The sequence below is a fragment of the Phyllostomus hastatus genome, unplaced genomic scaffold (genome assembly GCF_019186645.2).
Source record: "Phyllostomus hastatus isolate PE091 unplaced genomic scaffold, TTU_PhHast_1.1 phas_contig_34, whole genome shotgun sequence".
Taxonomy (NCBI): domain Eukaryota; kingdom Metazoa; phylum Chordata; class Mammalia; order Chiroptera; family Phyllostomidae; genus Phyllostomus; species Phyllostomus hastatus.
The window spans coordinates 49,850,812-49,868,488 of record NW_025333857.1 but is presented as its reverse complement, the minus strand read 5'-3'; the positions used below and the strand labels follow the sequence as shown (position 1 = coordinate 49,868,488).

Genomic DNA, 17,677 nt, shown 5'->3' with positions numbered 1-17,677 from the left:
CCTGTACCTTTTCCCCCATTCTCCCCCTCCCCCTCCCTGCTGATAGCCCTCCATATGATCTCCATTTCTGTGATTCTGTTCCTGTTCTAGTTGTTTGCTTAGTTTGTTTTTTTGTTTTGTTTTTTTTTAGGTTCAGTTGTTAATAGTTGTGAGTTTGTTATCATTTTGCTGTTCATAGTTTTGATCATCTTTTTCTTAGATAAGTCTCTTTAACATTTCATATAATAAGAGCTTGGTGCTAATGAACTCCTTTAACTTGACCTTATCTGGGAAGCATTATCTGCCCTTCAATTCTAAATGAGAGCTTTGCTGGATAGAGCAATCTTGGATGTAGGTCCTTGCCTTTCATGACTTCAAATACTTCTTTCCAGCCCCTTCTTGCCTGTAAGGTTTCTTTTGAGAAATCAGCTGATAGTCTTATGGGAACTCCTTTGTAGGTAACTGTCTCCTTTTCTCTTGCTGGTGCTTTTAAGATTCTCTTCTTATCTTTAATTTTGGCTAATGTAATTATGATGTGCCTTGGTGTGTGCTTCATTGAGTCCAGCTTTGGGACTCTGAGCTTCCTGGACCTCTTGGAAATCTATTTCCTTTGCCAGATTGGGGGAGTTCTCCTTCATTATTTTTCCAAATAAGTTTTCAATTTCTTGCTCCTCTTCTTCTCCTTCTGGCACCCCTATGATTCGAATGTTGGAACATTTAAAGTTGTCTTGGAGGTTCCTAAGCCTCTCCTCATTTTTTTGAATTCTTGTTTCTTCCTTCTGTTCTGGTTGAATGTTTATTTCTTCCGTCTGCTCCAAATTCTTGATTTGAGTCCCTATTTCCTTCCCTTCACTGGTGGTTCCCTGTACATTTCTCTTCATTTCACTTTTACATAGCCTTCACTTTTGCCTCTGTTTTGTGACCATACTCAACCATTTCTGTGAACTTTCTGATTACCAGTGTTTTGAACTCTGCATCGATAAATTGGCTATCTCTTCATCACTTAGTTTTATTTTTGGAGCTTTCATCTGTTCTTTCAAAGATTTGGGCCATATTTCTTTGTCTTGGCACACTTGTTACATAGTAAGGGGCAGAGCCTTAGGTATTTGCCAGGACGGGGCAACTCACATCACTGCATTGTGGTGCTGTATGTGGGGGAGGGGTTGGAGAGGGAACACATTTACTCCATTCTCTCCCAGCTTTCAGTCACTTCCCGGACTACCCACAAGCACACTGGGCCCTTCTGGTGCTGATTCCTGAGTGAGTGGGTTTGTGTACGTTCCAGGGCCCTGTGGGTCTCTCCAGTGAACTCTCCTGCGAGGCTGGGAGCTTTTCCTGCCACTGCTGCTACCCCCACAGGTTTTTACAGTTAGAGGTTTTGAGGCTTTATTTCCCTGTGCTGGAACCTTGGGTTGCTCAGTCTGTCTCGCTCCCCAGTTGTTCCATCCGGTTCATCTGCACTCGAATGTGGGACCTTCGGCTCCCCCAGCCGCCGCCTCTCCAAGAGTCTTCTCTGCCCCAGCTGCCTGTCCCCACCCCTCCTACCAGTCTGGGTGAATGTTTCTTCTTTAACTCCTTGGTTGTTGGACTTCCCTGCAGCTCAATATTCTGGCAGTTCTAGTTGTTTTTTGTTTTTAAATTTGTTGTTTTCCTGCTTTTGGTTGTGCGAGGGAGCAAAGTGTATCTACCTACGCCTCCTTGGCTGGAAGTCACTCTGATTTAAACCAAAACAAAACACAGATTGTTTGCTGGTTCATATGATGGACATGTCCAGGCTGTGCTTCAGACATGTCTGGGTCCAGGTGCTTCGGGAGTGTTTCTGTCCGTATCTCAGGTGGGCTGCCTCGGGGTGGTGGCAGGGATGCACCCCGCCAGTGTTAGACTTACTGCTTCTTCCTACTGACTTAGCAACCCCAGCAGAGGGAGATCTGAATGCTCGGTAGGTCCAGTAAAATCCCAGGGGTAGAGGTCATTGGCCTGCCTTTGCTGATCTATAACAACTTCAGTCATTTGCCCATACTGGACTCTCTCTATGTCCATGGGGGTGGAGTGTGCTGATTGGCCAAGCCCAGGTCACATGTCTGTCTTTGGAGCCAGGGTTGGGGTCTGCCCGGCCCACACAGTGTGGATTAGAAGTGAGAGGGAAGCAGCTTCTCAGAGGGAAACTGAAGTGCTCTCTCCAGAGAGGAGGAGGAGGCTGGGTGCTGGGCAAACACAAGCAGCAGGTGTCTGCTGCACCCAGCAGGACTTCAGAACCTGGGTGTGTGAGTGACAGGCCTCTCCTGGGGGACGCTGAGGAGATGGAGACGGAGAGGATGGCAGGGCCGGAGCGGAGGCCTCGCAGTGAGGCCCCAGGAAAGGTGAAGGGAGATGAAAAGAAGAAAGTCACGTTTTAAAACCGTCCTCTGGTGGCCCCTGGGAGTGGAGATGGGGGAGAGAGGGGGCGGAGCCTCCACGAGAGGCAGGGCCCAGGCAGGGCAAGTCCAGGAGTATAAATCAGAGAGGGAAGCACAGGGAATGTCACTGCGCAGGTGGCCCTCACCAGCATTTGCAGGCGCCTCGCCCCAGCTGCTGGGAGGGCGTGTGGAGCGGGTTCTGCCCAGCGTGGGAGGAGTTGGAAGCCTGAGTTAATACATGTGTGCTGCCCTTGGCATTCGTTGTATATGGGGGCTGCTGTACTGTTTTGTGATATCTGGTGAGATCATTTACGAAAGCTTCAGAGATTCACTAGCAACCCCGTTCCTCACTAGCTGTGTTTTCTCTGTGGAGCCTTTAAGGCCCCCACTCATGAATTCTCCCAGCTTGGGGCTCTTGGGAGTCAAAACGCCTAAAGGCTCCGTTAGGTGCTTGTGCCTCACCTTTTCCAGAAGAGAGTTGAGACGGTGGATATCCCTGTGCATGGTCCATGCCTGCTCCTCTCATCCATCATTTAAAAAGTTTGCAGACCCCTCGGTGGGGTGAAAGAAGAGGAGGACCCATGGGGCGTTAGACTGTCACAGGAGAGTGGCCGAGCTCCAGCCTTGAACAGATACTGTTTCTGTTCTTGTGGGAAATGTGTGGCCCCTGTGATGATGCCCCGCCCATCCTTCCCCCTGCATCGCTCTCTCTGTGGGCTCCCATTGGAAGCAGTGCGGCCTGTGACGAAGTTGCTTCCTCAACCTCGTGTTCGTCCCAGGAGGGCTTCTGGGGCAGCCACTGGGTCCCACAACCTGTGCTGGGTGGTAGGAAAGCTCACAGTCAGGCTGGGGAGTCAGATGAACTCGACAGAATCACATGAAATGACTGCAATGCGAGACATGGTCAGCTGAGCGCTAAAGACGTGGTCAGCTGAGCGTGGAGTGCCAGGAGGGCCTCCCGGGAGCAGGCCCTCGGCCAGGCCCCTGGGGCTGGGGAGAGACGAGGCCCTGGTGGCCCGGAGCTGAGCATTAAATGTATAGGGGATGTACCAGCTGGCGACTAAACACAGCTTTAAAACGTAAAATTACAACAACAAAATGTATGTGAAAGAAGACAAAAAAGGAAGAACAAAAATAAATCATATGAATGTAATATTAAATTATATTAAGTGTAAGGGTGTGTGGTATTTAAAACTCAACTATGTGCTGTTTTTTAGTGCATTTATGAATATCTATGCTCTTGAGATTATTTACATCTCTCGTCTGTGTGGTGGGAACATCACATGACCACGGTCACTCCTGGGCATCTCTGTCCAGTTCTGCTTTCAGGAGCGGTACCTTGGTTGGCCGTGATGGGGGTATTTTCCACCGTGGAAATCAGCAAACGCCACTGGTCAGGGCTTGATTTATTGTTCTGTGGATCATCTGGATGTAATCTAGACAGTGGTGGAGACAATGTCAGTCATGCAGGTTAAACTTGGAAGTGTTATGTCTGGTGCTGTTACATTGTGAACAGCACGAACAACTGAGAAAATGTTCTCCCAGGATTTGAGAACCGTTATCTAATTCAGCGAAGTTGCTCGAGTGATGTTAGAACATATGTCTTCATTGTTTCATTCCATCCTCCACTTTCACACGAAAGGAACAGCCAGCCTTCACACTGGAACTGCCCTCCTGGGCCATTGGTGCAAGAGTAGGGCAAAAATCAGTGCAAGAATTCCATGGGACTCCTGAAATGCAATGGAAACATTCACTATATGGATTTATAATGAAGAGTTTTGTCTAGTTTGTTACGACATGTACACTGTGTGCTGCACATTCTTTTACATCAGTAAAATCTGCAGTAAACTCGTGTACCTACATACGTGAGTGCACTCCCCCTGAGCCCCGTGGTTAACCATTTGCCAGCACGCCACTGTGGGGAGAGACTGCATGCCCGGGGAGCGGCAAGAGCGAAGGTTTGGCATCGTGAAACGATGTTGGGTTGTGTCTGGGCTGGGACTCGGTTCATCTCACACGTCCTCACTCAGTAGCTGCTTTTCTCCGAAGAGCTCCCCAGTCCCTCTGGCTGGGTCTCGGTCCCAGGTCCCCTTGCTTGTGCCCTTCACTCACCACCAGTGGGATCAGTGGCCGAGTGGGGTGTGGGGTGCAGGCCTAGGTAGCTAGACCTTGGGTTTGCATCTCTGCCATGCCATAGGCCAGCAGTGTGACCCACACACGATACGGCACCCGATCTTTCTGTGCCTCAGTTTCTCATCTGTAAATGGGGACAGTAATAGGGTCCGCCTCAGGGGGCTGTTGTAGAGAGCGAAGGGCTCATCCATGTACAGGTGCCTGGTGGTGAGCGATGTGTATCTGCTGCCACCTCTTTGTTGTGTCTTCCCCCCCACACTGAGCTCCTCCCAGCAGGAGCCTTTCCACACTGGCATGCCCAGCATATTGTGGACACACTGGTGGCCACTGTTGAGTGACTCAGGCCTTCTAACCTCCAGTCCCCTCTTTTGTGAACTGTACCCACTGTCCTGAGACCTTTGCACTTACTGTTCCCGCGGCCTGGTGCTCTTCCCCTTCGTATCTGCACATCCTGCGTCTTCACCTAGTGCTCCAGCGATGCCTCACGCAAGAAGCCCTCCCTGACCACCCTCTATGAAGCAGGATGCTGCTGTCCCATGTCAGCCTTGCCCACGCTGCTCTGTTCTTCCTCGTCAGCCTGCTCATGGTCTATTTTGGTCTCTGTTGAGTCCCCAGTGCCCAGTCTGGTAGATGCTTATCGAATGTGTGAGTAAATGTTTCTTTAAACCCTCAGGTACTAGTCTTGCTTCCTTTCTTCACTCTCCCTACTCTGCTATCTTGATACCCAGAATACTCCTCCGTTTTCCTCTGGCACCTGCCCCTCTGCCCCACTGAGACTCGACCTTCCTTCCGGAAGCTCACAGCCTCCGCACACTCGATCCAAACTCTGACTCTGGGCTCAAGCCCACCTGCCCGTTCTAAGTTCTTTCCCTGACCAGCTGAGGGTTCGCTGGCATTCAATGCATTTACTGCAGGTGCAGAGACCAGCAGCCAACACCTCATCATTACAAACGAGTCTTGGGCAGGAGGCAGAGTTCCAATCCCAGCAGCTGGGACTCCAGGACCTTGGTGGCTGCAGCCGTTGGAGAGCTGGCCTGGCCGTGAACATCCCTGTCTTCTTTCGTCACAGCCCCGTTTTTTAGGGACTTCGGCCAATGCCCCTGGCCTGACCTCGGCGGGGGATGGGGCCTCCAGCCCCACCCCTGGGGGTGCAGTTTACATCTGCTTTCTGTGCTTTATGAAAGTTTGAAGGCCACTCTTTTGATACATTTCATCACATTCTAAAATGGTGTTGTGTTTTGTTTTTCACGTCTTTCCCTCCTGAAGACGAACTGACTGGAATCCTTAAGAAGTTGTCACTTGAGAAATATCAGCCCATTTTTGAGGAGCAAGAGGTAAGGATGTTCTTTTTGAATCTCAGTTTAAACCTCGTTGCTTAAAACGTTGTCTGAAGAATGTCTTTCCTCATTGCTTCTGCTTGTTTTCCTTCTGCCAGCCTTAGACTGGTCATTTTCACTGTGACGGCTGAGGAACTAGAATCCGTGTTCAGCACATTTAGTTCAGTCCAATTTCACTGTTTAGTTACAGTGAAATTCTGGGGACCTCACGGCTTGTTGCGTTGTAATAGAATTTTATAACATCGAGCACGGCTCTGTCTCTCTCAGAGCGTGTGTCTGACCTCCACACGCTTGTCCACGGGACTGACCAACAGGGTCTCAGGTTAGCAGATCCCAGTGACTCCGTGTTAAGTGTCTGGATGCAGAGTTTGTGTTAATCTGAGAGAATTCCTATTTACTTAAAAGCTCTCACAATCACAGATTTAAAATAGTGCTGTTTTGCAGTTCAGCAGTTTCTCAAAACTTTAAACAGAAGAGGTACCGTAAGCCCCAGCAAGCCCACCCCTAGGTATACACCTACGAGAGATGAAAACGTGGGCCCACATGAAAACTTGTACACATGTGTCCACAGTAGCATCTGTTTGTAGTCACCAAAAAGTGGAGACAACCCAGTGCCCATTAATTGATGACAGATAAACAGAGTGTGCCCTCTCTCCCCAATGGAGTAGAACGTGGTCCTCAGAAAGGAATGCAGCTCTGCCACATGCCGCGACACGTGTGAACCCTGGAAGCGTGGTGCCGAGTGACAGGAGCTGGTCACAAAAGGCCATGCGCCCCATGGTTCCGGTTACGTGAAATGTCCAGCACAGGCAGACAGTACAGACAGAAAGATCAGTGGTGGCCAGGGGATGCGGGGCGGGGCGGGGCGAGGAGGGTGGGGAGGGATTTCTAACGAGGATGGAAATGCTCTGAAATTGAGCGTGGAGACGGTTACACAACTCCGCCCCAAAAGTCTTTGAGTCACACACTTTAAATGGGAGAGTTTTAGGGTAGGTAAATTACACCTCAGTGCGCTGTTAAAAATTTCCCGTTTTGGCCAAATAAAATTTCTCTGCGGCCCACAAGCCACCAGGGTGTAATCGCTGGTCGAGAACATTCTGGTGCCCGGTTTAGTAGCACATGAAACTGTGGCACATGTAGTCACAATCACGAGAACCAGTCACTGCCCCCAACAAGCTTGAGATGTAATCGAGGAGCTTGAATTCTGCTTCAAGAAACGGACTGGCGTGCCGTGGCTTTCTTCCCGGTTTGCTTTTCTGCCCCACCCAGCCTGTCCATCCTGCCTCTCTGGAGTTGTAAAGTGGAGCAGTGATTCTTCTTGTCACCAAGAAAACCTTTCCTGTTTGCGGTGGCTGCCTACCTTTGTTTGCTATATACTGTCCTTCCAAAGAGCTGGCTGTGGGGACTGGACATGGGTTGCCTGCCACAGGTGTGGGGTGGAGGGGAGAGGGGAGTGTCCTGCAGGCCCAGGGGCCAGCTGGTTTCAGCCGAAGCCACACCACTCTCGCTCAGCTCCTCAGCACCTGGTGCGCTAGAAAGTCCCAGAGGAGCTGGTTGTCAGAGAGGAGGGAGAGGCCTGAGTCTCACAGAGAGCTCAGGATGGGCTGGGGGAACAGACCCTGTCCCGGTGCTGCAAAGCTGGGTCAAGATTTTTTTTTTTTAACCCAGGAAAGTCAAGTGACTGTTAAAAAAGAGAAGGAAAGCAGGGTGGAAGCTGTTTCTCCTGGAGCTGAGGCATGGGCAGGGAGGACAGGAACATTAGGATTTCTCCAGTGGAAACCAGAGGTTGTGTGGCTTTGGGACGCCCTTGCTCTGAGCTCTTCTCCACCTCCGTCCTCCGCAGCGCTTCTTTCCCTGTTGCTTCTGCTGGCTCATTTTCTCACTCTGTCTTTCCACAGTCTGCGTCCCTCTTGTCCTCGGGGGGGAAACGTGGTGAGTATCTCCATATGCCCACATTTTCTGTGCAGTAGCCAGCATTGTTCAAAGTCCCGCAAAACTGGAACGTACTTGCTCATAGCGGGACTCGGGTGTTTTCACCACCTTAGCTGCCCAGATTACTGCCTCGGGGGCTTTTTTTTTTTTTTCTTGTTCTTTTCCAGGTTCTTTCCAAAGTACACTCTCCTGGAAATCCCAGGGCTAGAGCTCAGGAGAGTTAGTTCTTACTGATATTTTCCACTAAACTTGCAGCGTTCAGTCAGGAATTGGAAATAGTAAGTCGTAATTAATTTCACTGCTAATAAGTACTAATAGCTCATAATCACGCTGTTTCTGCTGTGGTTGGGAAAGAGAGCTCTGGCACCAAGCAGACGGCGGCGAATTCCCCCTCTTCCTTCCCAGGTGGACATGGAGGCATTCCTCACCCTCACCGACGGCGACTTAAAGGAGCTGGGGATTAAGACAGACGGGTCCAGGCAGCAGATTCTGGCAGCGATTTCTGAACTGAACGCAGGCAAGGTATCGTTCTCAATCTCTCTCTCTCTCTCTCTTTTTGTTTCCCTGTTTCAAACAGCTCAGAGCTTAAAGGGCCTTCGGGGGTCTAATTTTATCTCCGGCATAGCTGGCAGAGGCTGGCCCCACGTGCACACTTCTCGCTGCCTCCCAGTGTGGTCTGTTCGTCTTCCAAATCTCTCTTCCCATAAAGTCAGATTCGGCTAAAAGATTCCCTCCAGTCATTCCAGCCCGCAGGGCTGGGATCGGCTCCAGAGCGCAGGGGAAGCAGAGACACTGGGAAAGACGTGCCCTGGGGTCGGGTGGGCCTGCAGGTTGAGTCACCGCACCTCCACGCACTCCCTGCGTTTCCCTGGGCAAGTCAGGTACCTCCCAGAGCTGGGCTCTCCCCATCCAGAAGGTGGGGGCGGTGGCACTGCCATCGGGATGAAAATGCTAAGCAGAGCCCCTGGTGCATAGAGACCCATCAGTCAGCGTTGGTATTATTGGCGTCCTGCCTTTCTGCCTAATGTGAAATTCCTATTTTATTGGCTTTAAAGCTAAAGATTAGCAATATCCCCCACCCACACCTGTGCAACACACAAACAAGCAAACAAAAAAACATGAAGAGCATTGCATCCACTTTGTAAACAGTCATTGAGTCACATTTTAGCCACATCAGGCTACTCACTCTCCTTTGCCCTCTGCTTCTCCCCCGGGGCGGGCGGGGTTTCCTGTCCCTCCCTCCGACAACAGTGTGTGCTACTTGCTTCTCCGTGGCTCTTCCCACTTGGCCTCACAGCTCCCCACTCGTTGAACTGTAGCGCCTCGCCTGGGATTTTGCCGTTGTAAGTACCACAGTCGTGGACATCGCTGCCTCTTTCCTTTTCCTTCTTGGGAAAGAAAGCTTCCCGAGGCTCCTCAGGCTCTGTTCCACCACACGATGTTATGTCAGAGAGCGTGATTTGTTCTTTCTGTGTAGTGCCAGGTATGCACAGAACTGCAGAACAGGCTTGTAGCGCCAGCAGCAAATAAATGTTCAGGTGCCCCTTTATCATTCATAAGCCACTTTGCATACATTCGGCTCAGTTACCCTGTGGACCAGGAGCTTAAGGACCCTCCTCCTCTGGTCTTCAGAGGCCAGATACGTGAGCCAGGGAGAGGATGGGGTGGGGGGAAGCCACGCTTAGACCAGTTAAGGGAGAAGGACAAAAAAACTTCCAAATGTAGAGCCAGTGAGGACGGTGGAAGCACCTTGGGAGGAGGCAGAGGAGCTGGGTGCCCCCAGAGCCTGGCCTGGGTGTGGTGGATGGTAACCTCTGGTGCTTCCAGACCATGCCTCCTTATGTGGCCTCCTTGGCCTGTGGTCACATAAGGAGGACAGACAGGGCTGGTTTGAAAATCTTAGGAGCTTCACCGGCATCATCAGAGGGACAATGTGACATTGTAAGTCCACTCTTTTCCTTGAAGTCTGTGCGGACTGGAGCCTTTCATTCACTTTCTCTCAAATTCATCAGCCCCCTGCTTTATTTTTGTAACAGTCTGTATCCTGCACTAAGCAGGAGCCCATCTAGAGATACAGAAATGACAGCTGTTAGTGGTCGTCTCGGTCACTCTGGGCTCCCTAACAGAGCACCACAGACTGGTGGCTTGTCAACAATAGAAATCCATTTCTCAGAGTGTGGAGACTGGAGGCCCAAGCTCAGGGTGCCAGCAGGGTAAGTTCTGGCATGGGTCCCCTTCCCAGCTGCAGACTGTACCCTCACATGGTGGTGCATCCGCACGTGGTGGTGCATCCGCACATGGTGGAGACTGGAGAAGAGCACACTCTCCCCTGTCTCTTCCTATAGCAGCACAGATCCCATCACGGGGGCCTGCCCCTCATGGCCTCATCGAAGCATAATTACTTCCCAGACACCATCACATCGAGGCAGGGTTTCTGCATGTGGATTTTAGGGGAGGCCCCAAACATTCAGTCCGTAACAGTGGTCTGCCTTGGGGTCCCCCGCTGACCAGCTTCCAGCACAGAGAGCCAGGCACTTCTGACATGCCAGGCCATGGGAACCACTGAATCCCACCCACATCCTTCCTGCAGGCAGCACCCACCCTACAGAGTCAGGTGATTCCGTACAGAGGCAGGTGTGCAGGGAAGGAGTGGGTCTGACCTAATTGTTGGAGAAAGAAAGGCCCTCTGATTCCAGGGTGAACAGAACCAGACAGAGTTGTGGAAGTGAGGACTGTATATCATAGTGCCAGTTTAATATTCCAAAGGCAGTTTATCATTGCTCTCCCAGGTTACCACTGCAACTCTATCCTGGTTCTTAGGAAGAGCTAAGAGGTCCTCAGGCCAAGCGGGGCTCCCAGGAGCCTTTCGGATGCCCTGGGTCTCAGCTCTTCTGGGCTGGACCTGCCCGATCCCGACTTTAGGGGCTCCTGCCTATTGCTTGATTGCTACAAGGCGTGAGCTTCCCCTTGTAAGACCCACACTCATTCCTCTGCAACCCAGCCTTGGCCGAGAGAGCGCCCGTTGTGGCCCAGGTGTCCTTTGTGCATTTGTCCACCCAGACCAGGACCTGTGAGAAGGGAGGCCCAGCTCTCCTTGACCACCAGCCTCTTTCTAGCTGCGGCCCACGGCACGCTGGAGCCTTGTGGAACCAATTTAGTGGTTCTTACGTGGCATTTTAAAAAACAGACTAAAGTAGGCATTATCAACATGCTTTACAGGTAGGAAGGGTAAAATTTGTTCCAGTTGTATATATTTACATGTAATAGGGTTGTGATATAAATATATTTCTTACAGAGTCAAAAAAAAACCTTTAAACATGTTACCCTAAATTTTAAAAAATGAGTGTTAACTAAAAACTGGCCCAGCCTTAACAAAAAATCAGCAGAGCATGGTGGACCCTCAGCTGCAAGCCGTGTGCCTGGTGGGTAAGCCCCCTGGTGTTCGCACTGTGACGTGTATGTGGGTCTGCCGCAGGGCTTGTCCGTTCCCGACAGTCTGTGTGGGGGAATGGCGCCCAGACACGAAGGCCCGGGCTCCACCTCTGGTGGGTCCTAAGCCGTTGATTACTTTCATCATTCCCACTTTGTTGTGGTTATCAAAGCATGCATCTTTGTTTTACTGAATTTGCACTGTACGAAAAAGATGTTTTGTAAAGAAATCACAGTCCGTCCACCCAGAGGCCAATAAGAGGTTCACATTTGGGAAGGTCACTCTGCAAGTGTTTTGTGCTAAATGTTTTTTCATTTTAATTCTCTCCTGAGGACATGCTCATTGATTTTAGAGAGACAGGAAGGGAGAGAGAAAGGAGAGAAACATCGATGTGAGAAACGTCAGTTGGTTGCTTTTCATGTGCACCCTGACTGGGGACCGAACCCGCAACCTAGGTGTGTGCCCTGACTGGGAATCCAACCCGCGGCCTTTCTGTTTACTGGACAGTGCTCCAACCCACTGACCCACACCGGCCAGGGCCAAATGTTGTTCTTTACATGGCTGAGATACCTTTGGATCTATAATTTTACATTCTACTTCCTTCATTTAATACTAAATATATGTACTTATCCATGTCATTAAGAGCTCCTTTTAATATAATACATTTGTATGGATGTACGAAAATTACTTTTTTTTAATTTCTACTTACTGGATTTGTAGATATCCAAATTTTCTCTAAATAGCATCGCCATGGGCAACTTTGTGTGTAAGGCCTTCTAATCGCCTGCTCAGAACAGATGTGTAAAGTGGAATTGCAGGGCCAAGGAGTCTGATTCAAGCTACATGTTACCTGTCCTTGAGTTACTTTCCAGAAAGAGCCCATGAACGTCCCCACCAGCTGTGGGTATGAGAGTTGGGTATGGTTTTTTTTTTAATTGTTTCATTAATTTGATAGGTTAAAAAAAACCTGCCTTGTTTTACTTTGCATTTCTTTAACTACTAGATAAACTAAACACTTTTTTCTACTTTCGGTGACCATTTGCCTTTTCCTTTTGAGAATTATCAGGCAGGTCCTTTGAAACTCAGGGGTTTTTAAAGGGCAATTATCATTATCGTCTGGAGTCAGAGTGGATGCAGGAGCGGCTGTGGTTTTCATCATCCATGGCTCCCTCCCGAGGTTCGGAGGCAGAGACTGCTGGAACCCTGGCTCGCCCTGACCTCATTTCTCAGGCAATTAAGGCCAAGGTAGTGTTTAATGACGGCGGTGCCATCGCCCCTCCTGGTTATGTTTTTGCCCTCTGCCGTTCGCACAGTGTCGCCCCATTCATTATCTCAGGGCGAACCTCATCACAGCCCCAGCATGTGGCATTCTTCCCATCTTCCAGGTGTGGATGCTCGGCAGCAGGGGGTCATGCCTGGGACGCCTCCACTAGTGAGTGGCAGAATGGGGACTCGTGGTCCTCTGACCCCACAGTCGCTTCTCTGTCCCCTGCCCGCAGTGCCAGGTTTGCATTGGTGGAACCCTGGCGGCGTCTCCCCAGAACTGACTGAACGGGGGCTCCCACTGCCCCCTCAGGAGCCTGGGAGGCCACTTCAGCCCTGGGAGTCCGCAGAGGGGCCCCTCAGCGTGTGGGGAGTTCATGAAATGAAGGAAGAGAAAGTTTGACGTCCAGGTCCATGGGTGTTTCTTCCTTTTTATTCTTAGCGGAGAATAATCTGCCAGAGATTTTGCATTTTTAATGTGCTTTACATTTTGGCCACATTTATTTGTTACTTTTAAAAATCCACGTGTAAGCCGTGCTGCTGCCCTCTGAGGACAGGGACTGTAGGCCTGCTGCTGCTAACACAGGGCCCTGTGTCAGCAGCAACTGTCTGAGGTGCTGTTCTTGTCCCCATCTTATAAGTGAGGAAACCAAGGCCCTCTGCTCAAGGTCACACAGCTAGTACACGGAGACACGGGATTTGAACTCAGGCTGTTTGATTCCAGTCTGTAGTCTTAACCTCTGTCTATTGCTGCCTCTTGGGCAGTTATTCCGTGAAGATGCTCTCTAGGCTTAAAGAAACATTCACATCCCCCCTCTCTTTCTATCTCAAAACGTGTGTGCGAGGGGACAGGAGGGGGAGATCTCGCATGGATAGGGCGAGAAGTGAATCACTGTGAGGAGGAATCTGACATCTTCTGGGCAGGGACGAGTGAGACTGTTCAAACTCTCACACTGTCGCAGCAGGAAGTTTGGCTCCCACTGAGTTCCCTGGAAATCCGAGGGCTGGACGCAGACACAGCGCAGAGCAGGGGAGGACACCCCCCTGTTCCATACTGTGACACCCGGGGCCGGTCAGTCCTGCTTCCTGGGCTCCGCTGTCCACCCTCGTCACAGGCATTGGATGCCTGTTTCTTGGGCCCTCTTGTCTCTGGCATGCTGTGATTGTGGGTGCTGGGGAAGAAGCTGACTCAGAGTGTTTTTATTAAACGTGGTACTCTGTCAATTAGGTAATTCATTTCCCCCAAGACGCCCATGGGTTTTTCAAGTGTGAGTTGAGCATTGACAACACTGTGTCAATTGAATTAATGGTTAAAAGATTTAACAAGGCTTTCTGTGTCTGTTTTCAATTTCCTCCACAGGGACGGGAGAGACAAATTTTACAGGAAACCATTCACAACTTCCATTCCTCCTTTGAGAGCAGTGCCAGCAACACCAGGGCCCCTGGAAATAATCCCTGTACATGATCCTCCTTCCTGTGGTCACCAGCGTGAGCTTTCTGAATCTCGGTGCTGCTTCCGCGCAGCCAGTGCGCCAGCCGCCCTCAGCTCTTCGCCGTTCCCCGAGACACACCGTGCTCTGTCACGCCGCTGCGCCTCAGTCATGTTGTTCCCTCTGCCTGGAACACCTGTCTCCCCTTCTCCGCTGTAGTGGTGGTGATGCTCGTGGCTGTAACAAACTCCAACACCCTAGACACTTCATCTCACATAAAGTCCGGTACGGCTGCTTCTTGCTTAGCATGTGGTTTCATCCAGTGATTCAGGGGCCCAGCTCCTTTCATCTGTGGCTCCGCCATTCCCAGGGGCTTCAGAGTCTTTGCTTCTGGCTGGCAGAAGGGGACGAGGATAGTGAAGAAGGCACAGCCACTTCTTACTGCCTTGCTCCTGAATGCTCACAGCCCACGGCTCCTCCTGCTCGCATTCACCGGCAGTCATGTGGCCACCCCTGGTACAAAGGACACTGGAAGATGTAGTCTTTGTTCAGGTGGTGGCCTCTCAGCAACGACTCTGTCCTTTGGTGGGGAAGTACATATTTTCTGCACGTCCTCCCTTAAAACTTCTAACTTGTCCCTCGCAGCCTGAGTCACCTGTCAAACAAAGCCTTTTCATGATTCCCTGACATGTAACTAACCTGTCTGGCCACTGGGATCACTGCTTTGTGTACCCCTCTGCCTTGGCCCGTCACGTGCCTACTGCACACAACACGCAACAGGACGTGTGTGTCGGGTGCACTTTTTCTTCACTGCAGAGGCAGCCTTCTATGTGGGAAAAGGGGGAGGAGGCTCCCTGTCTGATCTTGCAGGATCCCTTCTTTCTGGCTGTCAGTTTCCTGGCCCGTGGTCGGACAAGGTGACACTCACACTCCACGCCGCTCCTCCCAGATCGCGCTAGGGCTTTCTGCACTTCAAGTGGGAGCAAAAGACCCCAGTATATCACATTGCGGAAGGACTTCGGTGCTCACGTTTTCTAGGCAGAGCAGCAGAGGATTGGGAATTTTTTTTTCTAGACTCTGTTAATGCTCTGTTCCTCAGAAGGGCATCGGTTCATGTAGTTTTCTGCCATGTTCTATTACATGAGAAGGTCTCTGACTTTTAAACCCAGAGCTTTCTGGGGCGTTTTCAAGTGAGTGATTCGCTCGGCCAACACTCGCTGCACTGCTGTCTTGCTGGGTGCTGGGAGGACAGAGATGAGCCACAGCCAGTCCCCACCCCTGAGGACCTCAGGAGGCAAGGTGAAGGGATGATCTGAACCCGACCATACGAGGCAGCACGGGGGAGTGGGAAGAGCCTGTGCCCTGGACTAAGGCTCAGAGTTCAGATCCAGCCCTGCGGGTGGCCAGCTGGGTAGCCAGGGGTGGGTTACTTCACCTCTTAATTGGAGCTCAGAGCCGGAGTGCTTACGTACGTGGTCTGCAGAATATACCCAACAGATGGCAGCCTTCACAGAATTCTGATTTTTACTGTGAGCTCTGCAGGCCGCATGCTGGCTCCCTGGGGGTGGGGGTGGGGGGAGTCTCTCGTCTCTCCCACCCCCAGATATGAACACCCATTTCTGCTCTGCTGGCTGCTAGAGGCAGTCACTACTGCTTCGTCCAGAGCCCGACCGTGTTCTCCCTCTGCCTGTCGGTTCAGTGGGTGTCGCTCCTTCATCCTCCCACCTGCTGAAGCCAACTTTCCACATGACTGGAGAGCAAAGGTTTCATTTTTAGCCACCACTGACAGACATCTTTATAATTGTTCCTCACGTCCCAGCCTTCTCTAAGGAGACACCGCCATTGGGCACCTACTAGTGTGTGCAGCAGCTTGACCTCAGCCTCATCCGTCCTCACTGCTGCTCTGAGGGCGGGCATGGTTTAACCCCGTCCTGCACTTTGGGGAAGTGGGCCTGGAGGGGTGAAGCTGCAAGCCAATTACACACTGGCTGGAGCAGACCGGCTTAGAACTGGACTAGAGGGCTGCCGAGCTGTGCATCTTCCGAGGATTCACACAGGCTTCTGGAGCTAGAAGTACCGGGGATTCTTGCTGACTTAACGTGCTCATATCTTCAGGGTTTATGGACAGGCCTCGAGCTGTTTGCCCGTGAAATACATGGCCTCTGAGTTATGTGCCTTGAGGTTCTGTACCAGATTTTCACTGTTTGTTCTTTTCATAAGCCCATTATTAGTGTAGCTTCTACTCAGGTAAGTTTGATCAAACACCCACAATATGCAAGAGCTACGCTGGGAATCTGCCTTCCACAAATGCACACCTCCACTATCTCACCCAATGACCCCAGAGAAGGGCTGATTATTCCCACTTTGCAGATGGGAAAACTAAGGCCCAGAACGGATGCTTCCCTTGTATTTTTACCTGGACTCAAGTGGTTCTAAGGCTTTTTCTCCCAGGAAGTCTGTGTGCTGGTTGGTAAGAGATCCCTGGCACCCACTCTGGGCCACAACCACTTTTCTGACGACCCTTCCCACCCCACGGATTCCTTCCCCTGAGAAGCGGTTCCCCCCCTCACCCAGTGTTTCCCTTGACGGATGGATGGCCTTCACCGCTTTGCCCCAGGTGTGTTCAGCCTGGGCTGTGGAATCTTCCCGGGATGGGCCCCCAGCCTCCAGGAGGTACCTTCTCGGGAACACAGATCAGCGTTGATGTCACAGCTGTCTAACCTTGTGACTAGTTTTGTAGGATGTTAATAGGTTTTTCATTTTTAAAGAAGGGTATATATGTGAAAATGGGGTGAGGCTCTGATCAGATAAGTTTGGCAGACACTGGGTCACAGCTCAATTATACAACCTGCTGTATAGGACATTTCAGAACCTTGAGTACAGAAGTGTTTGTTGGGCCTCATGAAGGGGCCAGGTAGCTTGTGCCGTTTCCCACACATCTGATCACAGCATGCGCCTTCATGGTGCCCTTGCAAGACGGATGCCTTGGGCACAGGCATGGAGACCCTGCTTTGACTAGGACAGTGGCAGCCATGAAGCTCCCCAGCTCCTAGGAGTGGGCCGAGGGTGTATTCAAGGGCCTCATTGTCTTTGGTAATGGCCCCCTCTCTCCCCAGCAGCTGTCTGCAGAGGTGGCCTACTTGGCAGTGAGACATTAAGGTTAAGGGGCCCCCGACTTGGAGATGGCTGGGCCCTTGCTCAGAGGGCTCTCCATCCTGCAGGGGAGAAGGCACCGTTTCCCAGCGGCTGGGCAGTGTCCTGCCTGCTGTGTGCTGGGTGTTCAAGCCCTGCCTCCCAATGGCCAGGGCAAGGCTCCCACCTCTTTGGTTTCATGGCGGCCCATTACGTGGAAGCTGGCTAGTTGTGCAAGGAACATGTTTACTTTTTCATTCAGTGAACGTTTACTGAGCATCTACCCTATGCCTGTCCCATGCTGGTACTTGGAGTCCAGGTACTTGAAAAATTTCATCGCTGCCCTCAGGGAACCCAGAGCAACTCAGAGGAGACAGGCACATCAGTGACGCATTGCAGTGCCATGTGAAGAGTCTTGTCATAAGGGTGTGTGCTAGGTCCGCAGCTTGGATGCTGCTGTCAGTGGCAGCCTGGACAGAAGAGGACAGAGCTGGAGCCAGTCAGAGAGAGAGACTAGAGCAGGCAGGTAGGGAAGCGACAAGGCCCCACCAGCTGGGGGACGGTGTGTTTGAAGGCAGGCGGCAGATCGTATTTGTGGGCTAAGTATCGTCAGGGTAAGTTAGATACCTGTTTTTCCAATTTCTG

The 17,677-nt window shown here is 51.2% G+C and overlaps 1 protein-coding gene across 1 annotated transcript in view; it reads left to right on the top strand.

The window, feature by feature from the left end:
• ANKS6 (ankyrin repeat and sterile alpha motif domain containing 6) overlaps positions 1-16,383 on the top strand; it is a 48,781-nt gene extending 32,398 nt beyond the window's left edge. Inside the window, exons 13-15 of the mRNA XM_045840882.1 lie at positions 5,775-5,842; positions 8,183-8,299; positions 13,831-16,383. Of these exons, the coding sequence (XP_045696838.1) occupies positions 5,775-5,842; positions 8,183-8,299; positions 13,831-13,935 (290 nt within the window). The 3' untranslated portion in view covers positions 13,936-16,383. The remainder of the gene's footprint in view (positions 1-5,774; positions 5,843-8,182; positions 8,300-13,830) is intronic.
• Positions 16,384-17,677: the final 1,294 nt, after the last annotated feature.